The sequence below is a fragment of the Stegastes partitus genome, unplaced genomic scaffold, assembly GCF_000690725.1.
Source record: "Stegastes partitus isolate 25-593 unplaced genomic scaffold, Stegastes_partitus-1.0.2 Scaffold5, whole genome shotgun sequence".
NCBI lineage: Eukaryota > Metazoa > Chordata > Actinopteri > Pomacentridae > Stegastes > Stegastes partitus.
The window spans coordinates 1,719,374-1,742,082 of NW_007577736.1; the positions used below are offsets into that span (position 1 = coordinate 1,719,374).

Below are 22,709 nucleotides of genomic sequence, written 5' to 3' on the forward strand. Positions count from 1 at the left end.
CTTAGCAGTGATATCCATTTAGATAGATTTATTGAGATAATATCGACATTTGTAATGAATAGTAGTCACCAGGCTTTGAAAACAACAGATACCATTAAAACATGTTGGCAGAACTTAGCTACGTTGACCCTTGGTGACTTGTAGTCAAACATCATTACATTTTTTTCTGGGTTGTATTGTTGTGGCATCGTCTTTTGTCTTTGAAAGGGAGACTTGACGTTGTAACAAACGAAAAGAAGCCAGACAGTTTTAAATCAACAAAATAAAAACAAAAACAGAAGCGATATCTGCTCCATAAGGCTAAAAGGAACAGAAATGCTTATTATCTCACGAGATCTTCAACACAGATATGCATCAAGAGTTCTGGGGCAAGAAAATAACACAAAAAGTTTCACATCACATAGTTTTGTTTCAAGGGTGATTTTTTTTTTTTTATCTGGTGTAATCCACAGTCTTTTAGTCAATAAATATCTTCATGGTTGAGTCCTCTAGTCCATAGCAATAAAACTATAATACAAAGAGAGATTTGGTGGGCAGTAGAGCTCAGAGACAGCTACTGTTGATGCTGGATCAAAGGTCAGGAATCTGTTTGGATATGTAGTCTTATATGGAGCTCCCTGGTCCGATTCCTCCATTTGTTCACTGGAATGTCCGTGATAACTGTCCTTGTTGGTCCCTGGTTTCCACCAATCCTCAGAACACATGATATCCAAATGTCCTACGATGTTGGTCAAAGAAATAGCGTCTGGTTCCAAATAAGGTTATCCTTACAACAGACGACTATCGGGTGACCTAGAAACACAGGGAAAGAAAAAAAAGAAGTGATATTGAATGGATGCTGAGGATTAAAAAGGAATTTGTCTGAATGATGATAACAAATAGCTGTAGTACTCGCAAAACAAGTTCTCTCTGACACTGAGTGAGACAGATCCTTCAGTAGGACAGACAAATAAAATCCTCTTTACTTTTCAAAGCTGATCCTTCTTTTATAGCCACCAAAAACTAAGATTTGACAAAAGAAAAACACTGAAATATGTGTAAAAATCTGTGTAACCAGTCTTTACAGTGTCCTCTATCTTTTAATGTCATAGTTTCTCTCCTATTACTACTACTACTCTATAAATCACTTCTAAGAGTAGGCATTCCTTCCTTCTCACCAAGGCTGCAATTAATGATCGATTAAAAAAAAATAAATAAATAAAATTGACCCTGTAAAATGTCATAAAAATCAGAAATGTTTACTTCAATTTTCTAAACACCAAACTGACATATTTAAACAGATTATTTTTATAATCCAAAATGCAATATATTCATTTTATTATAATAAATCTTGCAAATATTCAAATTTGATGGAATGAATTTCAATGAATTTCTTACTATTCATTGTTTATGTAGGTAATTGTTGACGACTATTGTAGCCACACTAACTCCAGGAGTACCAGTGTCAGTATTTTGATCCACCAATTTAACCCGTGCCAAAATATTCAATAATTGACAAAATGATTGTCTTGAAATTATTTTAAAACAACAAAATGCAGCTGCCAAAAACAAATACATGATCACATAATGCTAGTACTGGCCTCTCTCTGCTGGCTTCCTGTCTGTTTCAGGATTGATTTTAAGCTTTTATCACTTGCTTTTGAGTTTTAAAAATGGTTTGGCACCACCGTGTTTATCAGAACGCTTTGTCATACCCCTGTTAGAGCACTGAGGTCAACCAACTGGATGCTCTTGGACGTTACAAGATCTAGACACAAAAATAGAGGCAATCGAGGCTCCTAATCCCTGGAACATTTTCTTTTCTTGTGCTGAGAGCTTAAGAAGTCACTGGTAAAGGTTCACCTAAAAATTTTAATATGGCATTCTATCAAAGTCAAGCTGCATTTATCTTTTATTGTGTTGTATCTTTTTCTCCCCCCTGTATTTTATTGTTTTTTTTCAGATTTATCTTTTCGTCGTAGTGTTTATGTCGTATGGGTTGCTATTCATAATCATACAGAACTTTATTGCAATTCCTGTAATTTTCATCATAGCTCATTATTTTTGTCATCGTGAATATCAAATTAATATAAAATATAATAATAGTAACAGTACCTGCTAAACATCAGCAAGTTTGCACTTCACTCATGAGCATTACTACATGCTGATGTTATCATTTAGCCCAAATCACTGCTGTACACAAGTGTAACCTCAAAGAGCCATTAGCATGACTGCGGTCTCTTATCTGTGTGTTTGTTCAGCAACTAGCTGATTAAAAGACAAATCATTTCAGCTCTCGTTTAAATTGCAGCTTTCCTATCAACACAGGCTCTTATTTTGGTCCTGTTCGTCTCACAACGGTCTATCTGTCAAAAAACGAGGCAGGTTGGAGGTGTGCATATTCCCTGCTGGCATGTTTATAATTCAAACATCTGTGGTGTTAGTCCGGGAAAATTGAAAGACAGTGAGCAGCTCGAAGTCAGATGTAATGCAATGTACATCATGGTCAATGATTTCCATGCAAACACGGGCAATATTATTATTCATGGTGGCATACTGCTGGCATAATGTTCTCAGACCTTTTCATGAATATTAATCTAAAGGATTGAAAGATGCAGTTTGTACGACTCTCACTTTAAGCATAACTCTACTCTGGGAGGTGAATGTTGTTCCTCGTTGGTTTGCCCTTTAAAAAGTAGAACAGGAGTAACTTTTTGACTCAGTCTGTGATTTTGGAGGCCCTTTAAAAGGCACACAGACACACAGAAATAAGAACAGGTGTTCCTGTGCGACTATTTGTGAATTACTGTCATTTCGTTAGCAGCAAGTGAGGTCTCGCCAGTTGAATCGACGAGGGCTTTACCGCAACACAATCAGTGCTCTGAGCAACGCAATTCAAAAAATTTTGTGGAAGTGTGATTTTTTTCTGCTGCTTAGAGCTGCAGCTGATGACACAATGCTTGCTGTGTGGGGAGCCACAATTTAATTTTCACTTCTGTGTGACAATCCTCCGAAATCACGGGTGTGAGAGAGAATATGAAAATTGTTTGGTCTCACTACACTTGCAGTGGCAGGCTGTAGACACAGTACATTCATACATTTAATTAAACCACGTTATTTTGTCACAATGTTACAAGAGGCAGACTGGTGTATTTCTGGTGTGGACCAGTAATCGGTTTATATGGATTCACAAGCAGTTCCAGAATATTGTTCAGCTGATAAATGTTACGTACATGTACAAGATTTCTGTCATCATAGTTCACTTCTACATATATTCTTCTTGTGAAAGAAAGGCAAAAGCATGATGAGGCAAACAATTCCAACACATTCGTGATTGCAGCAGTAGCTTTTAAAGGGTATTTCACCTCAAAAGAAACAAGAAGAAAAAGCTTACACACACAAAACTGAGTAAACAAAATGCAGAAAGCGGAAAATGTCAGCAGAAACCAAAAACCTGAACCCCTGTGAAACCTTATCAAACCAATTAGCATGCTGCGGTGCCGTGGGTGTCACCGTGAGGGTTATCACTGAGCAAACACACAAAGGGGAATCAGCAGAACAGAAGGCAGCTCCTCCGGGTTAGACGCTTAAGTCGCCTCAGGATGAAAGACTACACTTGACTGGCCAGCTGTAGGTTAAAAGTCCAGTTGACAAACAAACTAAGACCCTAAGTTTGATGGAGAGCGTCTGAAGCACACGTGCCCGAGCATGCATACATCTGTGTGAGTCCAATACTCATCATTATCGACACAGAGCGGCAAAAAGAATAATCATCTCTGAATATTCACAGCTGTAATGCATGGCTCTAATTATTTCAGCTCTCACTGAGGTAGAGAGGACATTTTTTCAGTCCTCATTGTTGCTCTAAAAACACAAATTACATAGTCGATATCAGCTTCCAGCAATGTTTTAAAAAAAAAAAAACCCAAATCAATCACCAATAGAATGATTTAGCTCCTCTTAACAGGCTATCCATTGAATAAACATCTCACACCATTTTTCTGCCTCTTACCTCTAAATACCTCGCTTACTTTTTTACCCACATGCTGTTTTTAACTGAAATTACAGAGCTGAGAAATACAACCTAAAATCCAACTTCATTTAATTTCACCATTTAAAAAAAAAAAAAATCTAAAAAAATACAAAAACTACACAAACCATGGACAAAGCAAATGTGCACCTTCAAACAGCTAAATAGTATAATTACATAACCCCTGAAAACTCATCTGCTTTCATCAAAATAACAAATTTAGAAGCTTTTTCCATGAAATAAAAGGTCCTTCATACCTTAAAATGGCTTAGATGTAACTCCACCTCTTTGCCACCTTTAGTACCCCCACAAAATTCCTGAACCAGCCCTGCACTGCTCGCCTGCAGCTGGAGCACACCAGCTCACTTACAATTAATCTTAAACAGTGTAAAACTACTCTGCGCTACACAATGTCAAACTGTAGCATTGGAGCAATTTGGTCATTTATGCTTGAACCAGAAACTCAATCAAAAGAAGGACAACGATATGGAAATCACCAACCCACAAACAAATGAGATCTTTGATTTGTTAACTATAAAACCCCAGAAATCTGATGTGTCCATGTGTTTTTGGCTGTCACTCTACATAACTTCTTATTTCTTACATGATCCATCTTCATGCATGTAAAAACGCCATATGTCTATGTTACCAAGGTTAGGAAAAAAAAAACAACCTTGATTTTCATCAGATTAACAACAACTTTCAACAACAGGAGAGTCTATTAAACCACTTGGTATGGGATTCTTGGGAAGCAGAGGCACCTACAAGACAGATTTCTGTTCATGGCAGCAGCTCCCATAGCTTGGTTGCATACCAACAAACACAACTAGTGGTGTGTGAGTGTGAAAGCAGTGACGGATCACTTCACTGGTGGCTCCTATTGGTTGGTTTTGGCAGCTGGATTCTTGGAAGTGTGTGAAACAAACTTCAAACCTAAAAAAGAACTTGATTACCACTGTGTTATAGTATTACTATCAGGCAGCAACAGCACTGATCTGCATTTTGATGACATATAACTTCTATGTTTTATTCCATCTCTTGTTTGACTTACATTGTCTTAGCAATATAAATAGTTATTCTGAGTGTAAAATTGTAATCTAAAGAATAATAGTTTCCTCATATGGAGGTTAATTGTGGTCATAGAAGATGTTTGATTAAAGCTCAATTTCATGAACATACCACAAGTGAACTGCGCCTACAGGATGTTTCCAGAATGGTGAAGTGAGAATACATATATTTTACACAGCTGTAGCGCAGCAAATGCAAGGCATATTTTCATTATGTCTTGAAAAGAAATGTCTCTCAGACAGCTATCCATCACCAAAACTCAACTCACTCTCTGCAAGTGTCAGAGTACCTGTCAAGTGAAAAAGCTCTGTGGTTCTTTTGCCTTCTGTCCTCTGATTGATAGGAAGTGAAAAGCAGGAGCTGCTGGGGTTATAATTCCTGACATTACCAGCAGGACTATAAAACTAGCTGCTCTCGGACATGCGGAGAAAGAGGGAACAACTGGAGTTGTCTCAGAAGGGGCCTGGAGGGTGTTAAGATGCCTGATTTACTGATGTGACTTCATCATGAGGTGAAACGACATCATCATTTTTTATCAACAATGCCACGGTGAGACATCGAAGAAGAAAGGATTTATAGGTGCCGTATGAGGCGTGTGCTGCAAGTGAGGAGTGTGTTTACACCTGCCGTATCCAATAAAGGGACTTTTTAAAAAACATAATTTATCTCTTTTAAACATTCAAAACACAATATAGAGCTGCGGACTTTAGACTGGGGTCAATCTTAAAAAAGGATTATTTCATTCTTTTTGACTCCTGTAAATACACTTGACATATCATACACATAAACCCTGACATATTTGTCCTCATAAAGTTGTTTTTTAATGGTTCCTAATCTCAGTCAGTAAGCTATAAAATCACTGAAATGCAAATAATACTAATTTCACATAAAAGCAAAAGAAAAAGCAAAGAAAAACCAGACCAGCTGTGTGACAAATGCACGTTCTGAGAAGATTTTTTTAAAGACCTTATTTTTTATAAAGCAAAAAAAAAAAGTTTCTTGACCTCCTGCAACTTTCTAGTTAAGCTGTTCAAGTGTGATCCTCAAGTTCAAGTTGTGCTACTGAGTAAAAAATGTAACTATTCAGCAAATGTTCCACTATGTTTACCAGCTAGACACTAACTTTGTTTGCTGGTCAGTGCTGGACAGTCAAAGAACAGTGGGTCAAACAGCTTTTTTGCATTTTTGCAAAAAACAAACAAACAAAAAAATCAGCTGCCTGCTGCTTCTTAAAATGCATCATAGAAACTGTGAGACTAAGTCAAACAGCTAAACATACGGCCACAAAAAACCCAAAATAATAAGTTGAAAGACACTAAAAGCAATCAGAGGGTATTTTACATGCATGTGTTAGCTCTAAATGCCCTTTCACATATGTCATTATTTAATCCCTTTTTATCATAAAAACATGGATTACTGCAGCTTCTTTTCACAAAAAATCTGGATTTAAGACTTGGATCTGACTACTACAGGGCCACACTTACTTAAGACTTGAAATGATTAAATGAATTCAGGGCTCGGCTTGTTACACTGTTAAGGACGGGCCCTGAATAGCCCCATCATTTAAATATTGCTTGCTTTAGTGAATGAACATGGGCTCAGTTATATAAAAAACTTTCAGGTGCTGGTCATTTTACTAGTCAGCTTTAAGAGACCTAAAAAATGCCATTTAAAAGCTTGTGACTTGACAGAGCTTGCATATATTATATGTTTAAAAACAAAAACAAAACAAACAAACAAAAAAAAGTATAATATGTATCTTTAACCAAGGTTTTCTGTTAACCCGACTTGGAAACCAGGAATAATGGGTTTGATTTTTGTATCGTTGAATTTTTAAAGGGCTGCTCAAATTTAATTTGTTGGAATTTCTATTCAGAGAGTAAAGGGCTTTACAGAGACAGCCACAGCACGAACGCCACCCTTGAGAGCCTGGGCTGCATCCAGAGAAAGCCCTCTGCTCATTCCTCAGAATGATGTTAACTGTCCAGGAAGCTCGGATACAGAGCCCTCTAGCAAACACAAGCCGTCCCTCGCTGGCTCTCTGTGGGAGGCAGCAAGGCCATGAGCATGGAGCGACCCCCGCTGACTCCCTAATCAAAAAAGAGTCGAGGTTCTGACGGGTTCTACTAGCCACCTGGACCCCTGCTTGTCTGTGCCTCTGTTTCTGCTTTCCCGTGGCTGTGTGAGAGGGCATGAATTATTAACCCGGCAAAAATAAAAAGCTCTGCTTCATCCAGGCCTCCTGTAGCCATGAATAATGGAAGAGGCAGCTCAACTACAGGCGTTTGGTGAGTCAAACAGTGGACCGTGATGGATGGCTAAGGGCCTACTGTGTCCCCCTCCCTCCTCACCTACCATCCACTTCAGGTCTACCACACCCTGAAACCCAAAACACACGTCCAGATAACCTCTATTAATCTCTAGAAGTGCGAGAGCTCGAGCCCTCCTGCCCTGCTTCAGCACATCCCACTTGACAATTTTGCTTCCTGGAGGGATTTTTGTTTGTTTGTCTTTCTGCTGCCTTCGCTTCGCCTTTGTTTGGTTTCTCACTGGCACTTTTGAAGTCATATGCAAGCCTGTTCAAAGGCAAGACCCGACTCGAGCCTGCTCTCTTTTACCATTAATGCTTAAACCTTGAGGATGAGGTGGATGAATGCGAGCTGGATTTCTGCTCAGCCGTCAGCAACATTTTATGATTCCCCAGAGGCTGCAATTTCCAACATGTACCAATGAACTCACTGGTGCACAATCGAGGTTCCATTATGGAAGTGATAATTATATTTCTGTTTCCAAAGTACTCGTGTGCTATATACTTCCACATCTCATTTCTCACCTAAAGTGATGAGAGAGCATCTTGATCATTTTATTTCTATTTTTCTGCAGAATCTATTTATATACGATGTATTTTTTTTTCTCTCAAGGGAAAATGTATTATTGATCTTATCATCTTCAATATACATGATGCAACATCTTTTGGCCCTGCAATTCTGATTTTGTTGAAATTATGCAGCAGGTCCGTGCAGAAACAAGACAAATGTCTTGTTGCATATATTACTGTGGCACATCATGAATATTCACAAATAATTTTGACACTAAATATTCTGTTTTGTAGTTAGGCTCTGTCTTGAAACAAGCTCAGTTGTCAGCTAGTGATGAATACCCTGAATTTATTTCATGATGATTACACGGACATCACAGAAACGGCATCAAACTACATCACTTTTTAAGTGCCAATCCCTTTTTCAGTTAAATATGTGAGATTATAGCTCAATTGCCTTTGTTTAAACTACCTACTGTAGTTTACCTATAGTGAGTTGGTATATTTAATGGCCTTTCTCCTTGGTTTGGTTTAAAAAGACAGGAAAACATTTTTAAGTAAACCAAAAGCCATGTGAGAATGTTCACTCAGGTTGTTTGTAAGATGCATCTGGTGCAGAAGCGAGAAAGTAAAATAAGCAAGAAAGAAAGAAAGAAAGAAAGAAAGAAGCTCCTATCTGCAAAATCTCAAGAATGCAACACACTTTGTTGCTAGTTCAGGTCAGACCTGATTAATTCTCTGGCTCGCTGCCACCAGCTGGTTTGATTTTGCTCATCCGCAGGTGTTTTGCTCTGCACCTGAGTAAGATTGCTGAGCTCAGATGTGCCCGAACAAATTGTTCCAAGGGGAATTACCAAACACAGTCGCAACCAAAATTGGACCAAACAAGACAGGTTTGAAAATGTAACACCATAAAAAACACCGATACTTGTCCACCATGTAAAGAATTCTTTGGTTTAAATTGTGATGTCTGAGGATGTCTTGTTTTGGTTTGGGAGCAGTTTCACCAGATCATTCTGGTCTCCCCCAGAGGCCCTGAGATTGCTGACTACCTGTTCTACACGGCTCAACCAAATTAGAAGCTTAAGTAAAATACAATAAAACCAACTGTAGTTAAGACTTCTACAACAAAATGGGGCTGTAGCTTAATAGATAGCTGAACTTAACTCACCCCTTTCTAGTATTATAAGCCAATCGCTTCAAGACACACTTCACTGATTCTCCCCTGTGAGTCACATCTTCCTCTCCTGCTGCCTCCTACTCTGCCTACTCTGCTCTGCACTCATCTGAAGTTGATAAAAAAAAAAACAACAAAAAAAAATCTTTCAGTGCACTCTTTAGCTCTTGTTTCTTTCTTTTACCTAACCCTCCTCCATTATTCAACGGTCACATTCTGTTACAACTATTATTCTAGGTCATGAATTTGTAGTCATTTTGTTGGCTCTTAAAAATCTCATGAATTTCTGATATTTACCCATGATAATTTAAGACGATTCCACTATTTGCCCACACAAACATAGATATATTTTATGAATTTAACCCACCTTGGTTGTCTTAACTTTGTTTCCTGTACTGCAGCTCCATCCTTTGAGATCCGGCAGCACTTTACACTCTTCCCCATCCATACAGGGATGCATCTGGCACCACCACTTCTGTGCAACTATGGATGCTGAGAGCAACACAGAAGAAGAAGAAGAAGAAAAAAAAAAAGAGTTTAAAAAAATAGGACTGAAAGCAATTAACAACAAGCTGGCTGAAGCAACAACAAGCACCTTCGGCTTCTATATACACGCCAGTGATTGAAGAGAGTGTCTTGATCTCTGGCTGACAGTGGAGACCTGTCAGTCCTGCCCTGGTGTGTTTCCAGGTCTGAATTACAGGCCATGGTTCAATGTCGAGCCGGTGAGTGTTGTGAGCAGCTGTGTTCCGTGTGAGGATGGTGGGTGTTTGTATGTAGGAGGAGTAAGAAAGCGTGCAGGAAGGCTGGCAAGTCAAGGTCTTATGTTGCTTCGAGGAGGCCTACAGGGGAGAAACAGCTTCCCCTGACATTTCTAAAGTGAAGAGAGAACTGTCAAAATCGAGGAAGCCCCTGTCAGAGCTATTACAGTGAAAAGACAAGATAGGGATCAATTCACCTGTAACTGAGGCCACTTTGGACATGATATTAAATGACCTGGCCTTCTGTCTACTCCACTGAACAAGTCTGATATGGACTCAACAACAGACAGGAGTAAATGAACTGGTGGGTAATTTGATTTTGAAGACTCTGAAGCCTTCGGGTCACACAACAGCAGCATCACAAACATCTCACCACCATATTTTTTCTTCTTCTTTCATACAATGAACCTCTGATACTCAAATGGTCAGCGAGATACGCAACAGAGGAGCAGTGACAGGTGTGACAGTTTTGCACCGTGCCACATTTCTACCCTAATCAGAAGTTGGTTTCATATCATTACCAGTACTGTAATGAGAAGCCTGGTATACCGTCTACACAAGATGGAGCCGCTCTTGTTGTTCCCGCCACCTGTCCAGGGAAGCAGGAGCATTTGACAGTCTGGGATCTCTCTTCGATCTTGTTCTTGTTGCAGCATCGGTGAGCAGCAATTACCTCACAGGTTCCTGCTTTCACATGAACTGGAAGCACAAATGTACACAATGGTTAGAGTACATCAGCAAACAGTAAACCCACGTTTCTTGATGTTTCTCACCAAAGCAACACAAGCACATAAAACCGAACTCTATGTGGTTTAGACACACTGTTTGCGCCCTTTCTTGCATGTGTTTATACATTTTTTTTTGTTTGTTTTTTTTGTTTTTTTGTAAATGATATGACTGGTATTATTTCATATATCTGAAGAGTCCAAATCACATTAAAAGATCAAAAGCAGCGATGCATTGCCTACTATGTTTGTGGTACTCCATGGCCACAAGCCCACAGTTTCCATCTAAAGACTTGCATTTTAAATTTGTCCCAAATACATAGTTTACTTCTTAATAGTAACTAAAGCCCTACAACAGACAGGTTCTTAAGCTTTTTGCTAACAACTCATGTAGGAGCAAATAGTTGAATTTGTTGTAGACTGTTTTGGAAATACAAATTAAAGAGTTTTTATGTAACAACAACAACAATAATAATAATATTCATTTCTTCTAAAGAATTTCTTGTTGTTTATTACCTATGGAACTGCCGTGATTATTCTTTTGAAAAATTATTATTCATGACTGGTTCCAGGAAGAAGTTGTTACTGGTTGTTGCTGAAGAAAACAATGTATTCCAGTGGTGCTGATTTAACTTTCTCTTTGGTTCCTTTTCTTTTCGATTACTACCTACTCTCCCACATATGTATTGTTTGAATGTTTCCCTTTGTTTTGTGACCGTCCAGTCACACAAAGAGGAACTATGTCAGAAATTAGAATCAAGCACACATTTCCAAGGAGGTCATTTTCACTCTGCATTTACACATATTTAACAGATATGCTGAAATATACAATCATAGAAGCTAAAATAAAATGATGGAAATTATTTAGTAGCGTGAAACCCATAGTAATAAACTGCACTGACATATGCATAGTAGAAAAGGTCATGGGTCAGCTTCATATTGTGACTCGTGAAACAGAAGATCAGCATATGCAGTCTGAGAAAAAGCTTCAATAGGGATGTTCTGTGAGCCCTCCATGTGTCAGTGGTAGGAGCCATTTTTCCCGCCTCAACATTCAAATCACACAATCTACCGAAAATAATGACGGTAAACAAAAGACTATGAAGATGATCACACACAATGTGGCAGTTCATGACAAGAGGTTAGAATCAGATGAGAATGAAACTTTGAGGAGACCTATGACACATGTTTGGCAGGATAAAGAATCTTATTTAAGCTGATGATTTCTGTGGTCATCATTTTAGCTCAGTTTGTTATAGGCTGCTCTGTGTGGCATCCAGTAAACCTGCAAGTGGACCAAAGATCACTGATACTACTCCATTTTCTTTCTTTTCTTAAATGTTTTATGATTATTTGCTGTTAGAGTAATCCAGGGAACATGCTAGTCAGATTACAAATTTACCACAGTGGCAGCATTACAATGTATTTAGGATCAGCTAAAATTAAAAAATAAATAAAAAAGACTCCAGTGCCCTCATTCACAGTGACGAATGAACCTAGTCGGAGATTTCTGGACAACAATAGAGGTTTATGGCTCATAAGAATAAAATAAAACAGCCTTGACTACATAGACGTGTTAGATGGATCACTTCATTGTTGGTTCTGCTCTTTCTTGGGGTTTGTTGAAATTCTATGGGAAAATGATCCTTTGCTGCTGGCCTCTTGTTTCCAGTCATTGCGCTAAGCTAAGCTAACCACTTGCAGGTTCTAGCTTGATATTTATTACACAGATATGAGAATTATATCCATTTTTCAAGAGAGCATATCAGTGTGTTTCCCAAAATGCCAACACGTTCCTTTAAACAGGCTGCACAGGCTTGTTTTGAACTGAATGAATTGTGTTGGCAATCATCCAGCCAATAAATCTATCATACTGCTCGTTTCTAATATGAATCTCCAATGTTCGACTCGTCCCACATTATGCAGAGATCCAAAGAGGCTATTCATACGGTGCAGAACACACAGTGCTGAGAAAATGTTCAACAGAGATGAAGATTGAGATTCCTGTTTTGTCAGAACATAAATCTGGCTCTACACAAGGTCGAACAAGGTTTCCTCGCTGGTGTGCTTCCGCGTCTCCTTTGGTATGAGGAGAATCCTATGAGGGTATTTGAGTAATTTCCACAGTGAAGTCTTGCTTCAAACATCCAAACACAATGGCTACTTGAAATCCAGGTCATCCCCCAGGTGGAGGAGCCCGGCTTTGAACCCCAGCGCAGCCCCACCTGTCCACACATCCTGGAGCAACATACTTAATCCACCGACCCTGTAACCCATCCAGAGGACAAAAAGAGAAGCTCTCCATAGGGGTCCGGCTAATGCAGTTAATTACATAACACTAAAAAAAAGCACATGGTTCAAGAAAATGACTTGATCAACATCTTTAAACTGCTTATTAATGTGAAAGAACGTCACAATATCAATTACAAGGACACTGTTTTCACTGCCATTAGGTGAGATCAAACATCAATACTGCTCCCTAGTTTATATTCATTACTTTTCTGCATAGACCTATCGCAATTCTACGCATGTTTGTGTATTTACACATAACAATCAGGATTGGATGAGTGGGGAAAAAATAGAAGAAAAAAAGCATTTGAAAAGTTTTGACATTCCCTTCAGATAAGCCTTAATTACGTCTGTAAAGATTTTCAATTTGGAACTTGACTTGAAAATAGATTGCAGCGAGCTTCCATCTTCCCATTAGCTAGCAATCCAGAAATCTCAACTACAACATTAAAAACATTTTGCTTCCAATCAATAAGGTGCTATTCACATTCCCACAAAAGCCAAGACAACATTTGCCGATTGAGTGCTTTTCACTGAGCAGAAACGTATTGATGCAAAACAGGTCAAGCTCCATGCCCTTGATGTGATTATCTTTAAGCCCCCAGCACGCCCACCTGTCAAAGTTAATTTCAAAAGTTGGAATAGCTTGGGTAGAATATTCAAACTTTGTTTAAGGGATACATGTGCGTGGACAATAGGCAATCACAAGAGGTGCAATAGGATAATCATTGTAAATCACCTGACTGTGAGGGGAAAAAACAAAAACAGTGTTTATCAGTGTCCAGAAAAAGCTTCTCAATAAGTAAAACAAAGAAGTACTAAGGTGATAGCTTTCAACACTCTCACAACTGAATAAATGCAAAACGAAAAAAAAAAATAAAGTGTCAAGGTCCAGACATCACACTCAAAGCCTCTAAAATCTCACTCTCTGCTTGTCTTAAATAATGATGCGCTTCATTCATAAGGTTTTGCCCTATGTACGCCTGCTGCTCCCAGATGTAAAATGGGGAAAGAAAACTACATCCTGGGCTGCGGCTGAGTCTGGCCTGGGACTGTGGACTAATCAAGGTGCAGGAAGCGGCCGGTCGGTGCTGCCCGTGCGGAGAGAACTGCTGATTAAAACTGGAGCCACTGGCCAAGGTCGCTGACTCTGAGGCTGGACCCAAAAACACCATGCAGTGTGCAGAAGATGAGAGGTCAGAGAGCAGAGTGTGGTGGTCACCCAAGTAATGATCCATATGAGAAGAATCAACCATGAACTGTCTGGCTACTGTTGTTACAGACTGGATATGGGGTCTGGGAGGTAATAGAAGCAGAGAAAGTGCATTAAATAACCAAGAGAAAAAAAAGTCATGATTTCTATAAAATCGTACAATCTTGAATTTATGGGGTTTAACATTCAGCAATGATCTGCTTGCTAGTTTTCTCCAGAGCACAGTCATCCATTCCAGTGGTGGATTTAGACCATTTACTTAAAACAAGGGTTGTACAGAAAAATGTGTCATTTTATCTGTTTCATATTGGTGTTGCTGTTTTCTGTGTTTACTCCGTACCACTGCTGTACTGATAATCTAAACACAGTATCTTTGCTGCTGCTTCACATTTAACGTATTCACCTGGGTAAACACTGGCAACCTTTATAGTGAAGCAGCCTTATTAAACACAGTATGTTTGTCACATTTATTAAAGCTGACAATGAGCAAAAAAAAAAAAAAGAAGAAGAAGAAGAAGACGAAGAAGAGATACAGGTATGGTTGAAAAAAAGAGATTCTTAGAATAATCCTGTATTATGTCCAAAAAGGTTATATGAAATGTCTTAAAATTGAGTTTTTCGTAACTGATGTTTCCAGGATCAAGAATGCTCTTTGATCAGGTCTTTTTTTGTATTTTCATTTAACTTAAAAAAAATTAATTAGTTTGAAAATGGCAGTGAAAATGGTTCATTTACTTGTTTACTTGCCCTTTTCTCAGCTTGCCCTTTGTTCAAAGACAAAGAAATATAAAATATTAAGTACAGAGGGTAAGAATAATAAAATAAGCGATATTAATTCATTTTTAAGGAGTATTTTTGGGAAATAGTTACTACCCTGTATGGTACATGACACAAAACTCTAACACCTTAGAAGTTCATTAATTAATATTCTACATAAGAGGACTCAGTGGGCCTATTGAGCACAATCGTAGATGTATATATTACAACTATCACTTTCTTTCAGTCAAACATAGACAAATGCATTCTTCACTGCTGCAGCTGAGGGCAGGTAAAAGGTCAATGTTTCGCTCAAGGACACCTCGACAGTGGTACGATGACCACTGAACCTTTGTTTCTGTTGTTGTAAAATGGTCTGTCAAACCACCAGGGTCACCCTGTCACTGTGTTCACAGTATAAACCAGTTCGAGTATGACATCAGCGGGAGCAGCTGAGTGTGAAAGTTGTAAAGTGTAACACATGGATGCAGGAGAGAGGCAGCGTGTTGTCTGCTCTGAGCATGAATATCCAGGTAGCAGCATAAATGGCTCATAAGCCCCCTGATCAATACATTTCTATTAAAGCACTTAGGACCGCCATCAGTTTGAATCAGCAGGCCCCCACGTCAGCAGGAGGGAGAGATGAGAGACAAAGAAAGGTGAAAGGACAGAGACCACTAATGAGAACTGGCACAAGGCTGAACCCTTCGGTCAATCAATACCACTCTGTAGCAAAGCACTCTGCTCTACAATCATATGAATTGATCTCTGATTGATAAATGTCAATGTGCAGCCAGGAGAGGAATAAATAGGGAAACTCACCTTGTTCTACCCTTTTCTTTAAACATGGGCTGCACAGATCAGACATAAGATGCTTTAATGTGTTTCATTCTAATGTTCATTCCTAATGTGGTTCTAATATCGTCCACCAAATGTAAAGCTTTTGTTTTAGAGGATTTTCAGCTTTTCAGGCTTTACTTCCACCGTTGAATGATTACAATTTGAACTGAGTCATAAAACATAAAACCTGAGTTTATATGTTGTCACATGTCAGTTAGTAATCCATCCATCCATTATCTATACACCGTTTAATCTTCGCTAGGGTCACGGGGGGGCTGGAGTCTATCCCAGCTGACTCAGGGTGAAGGCAGGGGACACCCTGGACAGGTCACCAGTCTATCACAGGGCTCCACTGAGAGACAGACAACCAAGCACACTCACATTCACACCTACGGACAATTTAGAATCATCAGTTAACCTCAACATGTTTTTGGACTGTGGGAGGAAGCTGGAGAACCCGGAGAGAACCCACGCTGCACGGGGAGAAATGACAAACTCCACACAGAAAGATCCCAGGTGTCCTCACCAGGATGCGAACCGGCGACCTTCTTGAGGCCACAGTGCTAACCACTGTTCCACCTTGCTGCCCTCAATTAATAATACTAATTCCAAAATTCTCTATTCTTGCCTGTAGTGTTAGTATGATTTGTATTCTCTTCACTTCTGTAGAATGAACATATTCTATGACAAATGAAACAAAGGTTGTGCTGCCATATTTTTTGGAGTAAATCTCCTTATCTTGTAAAAGCTGTACATTTGAGACAAAAAACCAGGCTGGCCAATTAATGGAAATTTGGTAGGAAAAACTTCAATAACTTCACCTTGCAAAAGTAGTTGGGGAATTTTGGGCAGTTAGGTTAAAAAAACTAAACACAAAAAACAAAACAAAAAACAACAAAAAACAACCTTTGTTTCAGTGATATATTTGGCATTTTAATGACATTTTTAATAAAAAAAAAAAAAAAAGTTTTCCTATGTTTTTATAGTATTCAATTAAATTTTACCTCATTTTACAAGTCTTCATCCTTTAATTTCATTTGCTGTCTGATAGTAACACTGATTCCCACATAGTGAAAAGAACCACAGTAATAAGTATCAACTGACTCAGCAACTTCTAAGGGAAGTATACAGTTTATCATTTGTCTGCATCTGGTTTTTATCATTTACAAACAGATATAAATACATACCAGAGGAAAATAACCTACTTTAGGCTTTTTAAAAAATCCCTGTCCAAAAAAGCAGTGAGGGCAACTATGCAGCACACTCCCAACTGTAAAAACTGGATTTGTTGTTTTTTCTGTTGTACAAATGCAGCGTAATGCAAATGATAATGTCCCCTTCATGTGGACGTAGGGAGGTTTTGATATGAGTGTTAAATGTGAGTTCACATTCCATCACATTCCTACATTCCATGTATTAGTACAGGTTACATGACCTTAAATACAGTAATTGCTTTAGTTGCCTTCAACCATATTGTTTATCTGCTCGTACCACATGTCTCTAACATTAACCATCCCATAGGTGCCATGTGAAGATACTGCAAAATTAAAGATGATTTAAAAAGATGAAACTTGTACTGAGCTCAGCTGGAGGAAACAGGCAATACAGCACATAACCACATGAACGCGTATGATAGGACAAGTTAGCAAATCTTATGTGACAAAAACACTAAAACCAAAGTACAAAAACTGTATGATTACAAATAGTGTTGTTTAACAGCTAAATGTGAATAATCTAAGCTTAACTCGTGGTGCTGAAATAAAACTGTCTGAAAGCCCGTTTTTGACAAGCAGTCTGTTTGTCAGTCACCCAATTTACAAAACTAGTGTCTGACAAACACTGTGGACTTCACAGCACTCTGCATAAGTTTGTGTGGAACCTCTAAAAGTAGAAAATATAAACCTGTCAGTATTTTATGGGGGTATACAGGCCATTTCAATTTAAAAGACTTTGCAATGTGTGAATCCTCTGATGCAAAAAGGGGAAGAGTTGATGGATGCACTCTCCTTTCACTTTGCTCATTTCACCTGTCACTTTGCCCACTGGCTTTGACTTCATATCATGTTTTTCATGCAGGCATTTGCTAACATGATGGCAAAAGACAGACAGGAAAAAAAAAAAAAACTGTGGCTACTATGAGTTTATTTATGAAATTTCTTCACGAGTAAGGCTGCATTCTTGCACAGGGTAGGACTTGAGCTTTTCATAAACATGTTTTTATGCTTAAAAAAACGCCACATAAAGCTGGAAAAATCGAGCAACAAGACACATCTGTGAAGTTAACGTAGATAAGGACATTTTTGGTTTCATTCAAAAACTGCCACATGCACATACAACAAAATAAAAACAAAGAGAGCTGAATGGATTCTTTGAATAACTCAAGCTTTACATTCAGGAATTCAGTTAGAAAGTCACAGTTTTAAAAAGTATTCCAGCTATAGATCCAAGGTCGAGCTGGCATTAAGTCTGCATGCATAGTGTTGCAGATATCTGCGGAAATTCACTCATAAAGGCCACATATCCGTTTTTATATAGGGTGTAATTTGTCCTACAATTCAAAAATAAATTAGGTCTCAGCTCAGAAAGCCCTTGAGAAGTTCCACTGGAGACTGAACCTTATGGGAAGGTGCTATATATTCATTTTTTTGTACTAAAAGTAGTTGCCAGTCACTGGGTGAAGTGCTCTCCTGTTGTCCTTATCACAGAACTGATCATATGGGTTAGAACAAAGCCACAGGTTGCTTTCAGCTCCTACAGCAATCAAACAATTGATCTAACGTGCAGGTAGGGAGGCATCAAGAACAACACACTGCCAGCTGTCAGCTGCATGACTGGCTGTATCAGCTTCAGCTGACCAGTCAAGCAGAACATACAGTAATAGAAGCACAACAGGGGATACAGGAAAAACACAAGCATGGTGTTCATTCTAATACTGAAAGGGAAACTTCACTGACTGCAACAAACCAGAATCAGAAAGACTTCATCTGCCAAAATGTATGCACAAGACTTTCTTTTGTCATTGTGACACTCAGGAGCTAAAAAAAAAAAAAAAAAAAATCTAATCTAAACCATACATCTATTATGAATTCATGATGTAGTCCTAAAAAGAGCCTGTCACTGAGATGAAATTGTGTATTAACTTTTACAATAGGGCAATTTTCTCAATAATCTTTCCAAAATTGCTAATTTCTCAAAGAATTTCAAAACAAAGTACATGTATTATACACTACATATTCCAGGAAAGATAATATCTGCCACTGAAATAGTTTGTCCTAACTTTAAAATAATATGTTTGGCTTAATATGAGACTGAATGTCTTCAAAAGAAAGAAGGTCTGACCCAGTTTGAAAATGCAACTACTTAGCATTACAAAGCACTCACAGTAAATACCCACAACTTCACCACCACATTGGCAATGCCAGAACATGTTGTGTTACACCACCAAACCTGTTCTTCTTGTTTTTGAGGTGATAAACACTGGCAGCGTCGTAGTTGTCAAGCAAACAGGTACAACTTTTAAAATCCAATCAACACTTCTGAACAACAGCTTATCACAAAACTAGCAACTTTTGTGTACATGGCAGATAAATGAAGTTACAGTGGAGAAATAATCCATCCATATTAATGCTGTATATATATAAAAAAGTAAATGTGAAAACAAGTGTGATTTTACTTTTCTTTGGCAGGGAGCAGTGACTTCAAGGAGTCTTATTCGTACCTTAAGGTTGCCAGGCAACCAGGAGAGACAGTACCTGGGCTAAGTGCTGCACACAATGTCCTGTCACAGAACAGACTTTTTTAACAGATATAACAAACAATAATAATAATAATAATTTAACTATGTGCAGTGAAAATTAGAGGTGCCTTTAGACACAACCAGGCTCATTACCCCCGTTTCCAGTCTTTATACTCAGCTAGGTTAGCCAGTTGCAAGCTTCAGCGAAGAGCAATCGATTTACTCATTTGACTCTTTGCAACAAAATGCATTTCATAAAAGTTTTGAACTGTTCATGTAACAATATGCATTAAGGTTACTGATAATAAAGGTGCCGGATAGCCTGCCATGTAGCTGAAATTTTCCCAGTAGAATTTTAACCGGGTACCTTTGCTGAATGTCACATTTCTGTCATGATTAAAAAAAAAAGTCAAGCTGAAAAAACAAAAAAAAGTCGTAGATATTGCTCAATGTCATTATCTAACTCTGGATTTTGATGTACGTATCATAGTCAATTATCCAAAATATGTAACAATGATATCATAGAAAAATATTGAAATAAACATCTGAATTTCATTTGTTTTTGTGCTTTACAGCTCTGAGAAAACATTTTTGAATTATCTCTTGTCCACGTTTTTACAAAAGACGTTACATTTATTACTGATGAGTAGTTTTCATTGTGTTGCAACATTATTGCAGTTATCTGAGTGCGTCCATCTATCTTCATATACAGTTCCAGTGAAACTCAATCATTTTATCAGTCATTTGAAAATTAAAATTTATAAACTTAAAATTATTTTTTAAAGCTTCAATGCATTATTACGCAGCCAAAACAACTCGTGAATATCTATCCATCCATTATCTATACACTGTTCAATCCTTACTAGTGTCGTGGGGGGGCTGGAGTCTATCCCAGCCGACTTGGTGAAGGCCTAGTCGACAGTCTATCGCAGGGCCACACTTAGAGACAGACACTCACAATCACACCTACGGACAATTTAAACTCACCAACTAACCTCAACATGTTGTTGGACTGTGTGGGGAAGCCGGAGAGAACCCACACTGCACGGGGAGAACATGCAGACTCCACACAGAAATATCCCGGGTGTCCTCACCGGGACACGAACCGGGGATCTTCTAGCTGCGAGGCAACAGTGCTAACCACTGTTCCACCGTGCAGCCCGGAATATCCAGCATTGTTGGAAAAGTGTAAAAGTGTATTCTTCAACATGCTTCAGGTGAACATATCGAGAAACTGCTTCATGATAAATAAGAACAGACAGATTAGGCTATTTCATGGCTAGCTACACCAGTCAGATACGGGTTTAGTGACATCAGATTACAACAACCCTTATGAGCCAAAATATGAAGCACAATGTGTTTTCTTTATTACACAGCAAATCACAGAGTAGACTATACAGTTATCAGCTGTGCACACCCCTGCACGCCTGCTCAGGGAGCCGCGACTGTGTGGAAGAAAACACATAATTACCAAAGTTCATTACAGCTTAAACATAATAATTACACCACTTATACAGCAATTTACAGAGAGTCGCAGAAACTGGTCATCTGAATGCTGAGTACAGAAATCAAACAAACACACCTGACAGACCTCAGTAACCGGGAGGCCGAACGCAGCGCTTCAAAACGTTTGGTTGAATTACCATCAAATCAAATGTTATTTCTTGACCACCTTGTTGACATGAACAGATGTATCTACCTGACAGGAAACAAACTTCTTTATCCACCAAGGCATGAAACAGCAAGTCCGGCTTCAGCGGGCTTTCACCGCAGAGGGACAAAGAGCAAAACATACAGTGTGTATTTTCCGTTTCAATCCTGCCTCACGCAGTGTGCTGCCAGCCGGCCTTTTTCAGTCAGCAAATGCGGAGGCAGATCAAAACACTAAAAACAGAGTCACGTCCTGGTCACAGGGCCCAACCGCAGGAACAGCAGCAGCCATAAAAACAGAGGTTGTAGGCCATATAATAGAGACACCCGATGAATTAATAATGACTCAGATCATCCTGTTTGCTCCAAATGCCGATAACCCATTTTGGTGGACTGAAAAGCCTCCGCATGCTGAACACAACTAACTGCAGCATATTTTCCAGGTAAAACAGAGCCTATGAAGGATCACATCTGCCGACTTCACACAGCCAAAACAGTCATTAAAAGGAGGTGTGAGTGGTTATCAAAAATAGATCTTGGTGAAATAATTCAAATCGCCACGTTAAAAAAAAAAAAAAAAAAAATGTGTTAATGTGGCAGCAAACACACCAGAGACATACTGAGGTATTGGTGTATGAAACATTCATTCCTCTTGCCTGGTGAGAAGCACGAAGTGATCTCTCACAAGACCAGTGTTTAATTGGATTACCATATTCAGAAAAGACTGACTCATTTCTACCCAGCTGTAAACCTGCTGAGCTGACAATCAGGCACAGCACGATCCAAGAATACACTCACATGTGAGAGAGGCAGAATGAGGAGTTCAGTCTAAAGGACAATTCTTGTATTTCTCACCCTGGGTGTTATTCTCAGATGTTTTTGACCCTGATGAATGTCGGTTAAGATAATATTTAGCTGTCATTTACGATTGCAGAAATAAAACAAATGTGGCATTTTGCATGTAAACTGTTAAAGATGATTGATTTTGGAGGAAGATTGTTGATATTTAGTCAGTTAGCATATACTGAAGGAAAATATAAATGCAGGATGTAACATTTCATTCAATTCTATCCTTTCTTTTTAATGTTAGGAAACAAACACTTGTTGTTCCAACACATGGCATCTCTGTAAGAGAATTGGATGTCATGAAACAACCAGTACTCACTATACTGGAATTATTTATGAGTAGCTGGAGAGTGGGGTCATAGACCAGATATCATAAGCCAGTAATGAGTCACACATTTGCAGTGCATAAACTTTATGAGTGTTCGATGCTTATGAAACATTGTTCTATTCTTCTTAAAGGACTGGGTGAAATTGGTGAGCACTTTAGCACATTTTACTTTGCATTACACTGTGTATAACTGTGCTTGCGACTCACAAAAGTCTTGAGTCTAAAAAACATGATCACATTATTGGACACATCCATCCAGAACATCATGTGGCAAATTGGCTATGCTGTCGCACCACGTTGCCCAAAACAACTTCTTAGATGACAAATGGTCCAATGTTGTGTGTGTGTCATGGCAGCAACCAGCATGCCAACAGTCCATTCTCGTCTTTCTCTTGTCATCTGTGGCATTGTGTCATTTGAATAAAGCTGCATTTTAAGGTGGCCTCTTACAGTTTCTGGTCAAAGTGGTGTCTCTGTGCTGGTCACGTTATCT

The 22,709-nt window shown here is 38.7% G+C and overlaps 2 protein-coding genes across 2 annotated transcripts in view; both read right to left on the bottom strand.

Annotated features, from left to right (window-relative positions):
- Nucleotides 1-22,709, bottom strand: part of LOC103356200 (adenosine receptor A1-like) — a 711,380-nt gene that overhangs the window by 329,385 nt on the left and 359,286 nt on the right. The gene's annotated exons all lie outside the window — the stretch shown is intronic.
- The window catches only part of tafa3a (TAFA chemokine like family member 3a), a 104,239-nt gene continuing 81,543 nt past the window's right edge, over nt 14-22,709 (bottom strand). Inside the window, exons 3-5 of the mRNA XM_008280128.1 lie at nt 10,383-10,532; nt 9,440-9,564; nt 14-792 (exon numbers count right to left, since the gene is read on the bottom strand). Coding sequence (XP_008278350.1) covers nt 781-792; nt 9,440-9,564; nt 10,383-10,532 — 287 coding nt within the window. The 3' untranslated portion in view covers nt 14-780. The remainder of the gene's footprint in view (nt 793-9,439; nt 9,565-10,382; nt 10,533-22,709) is intronic.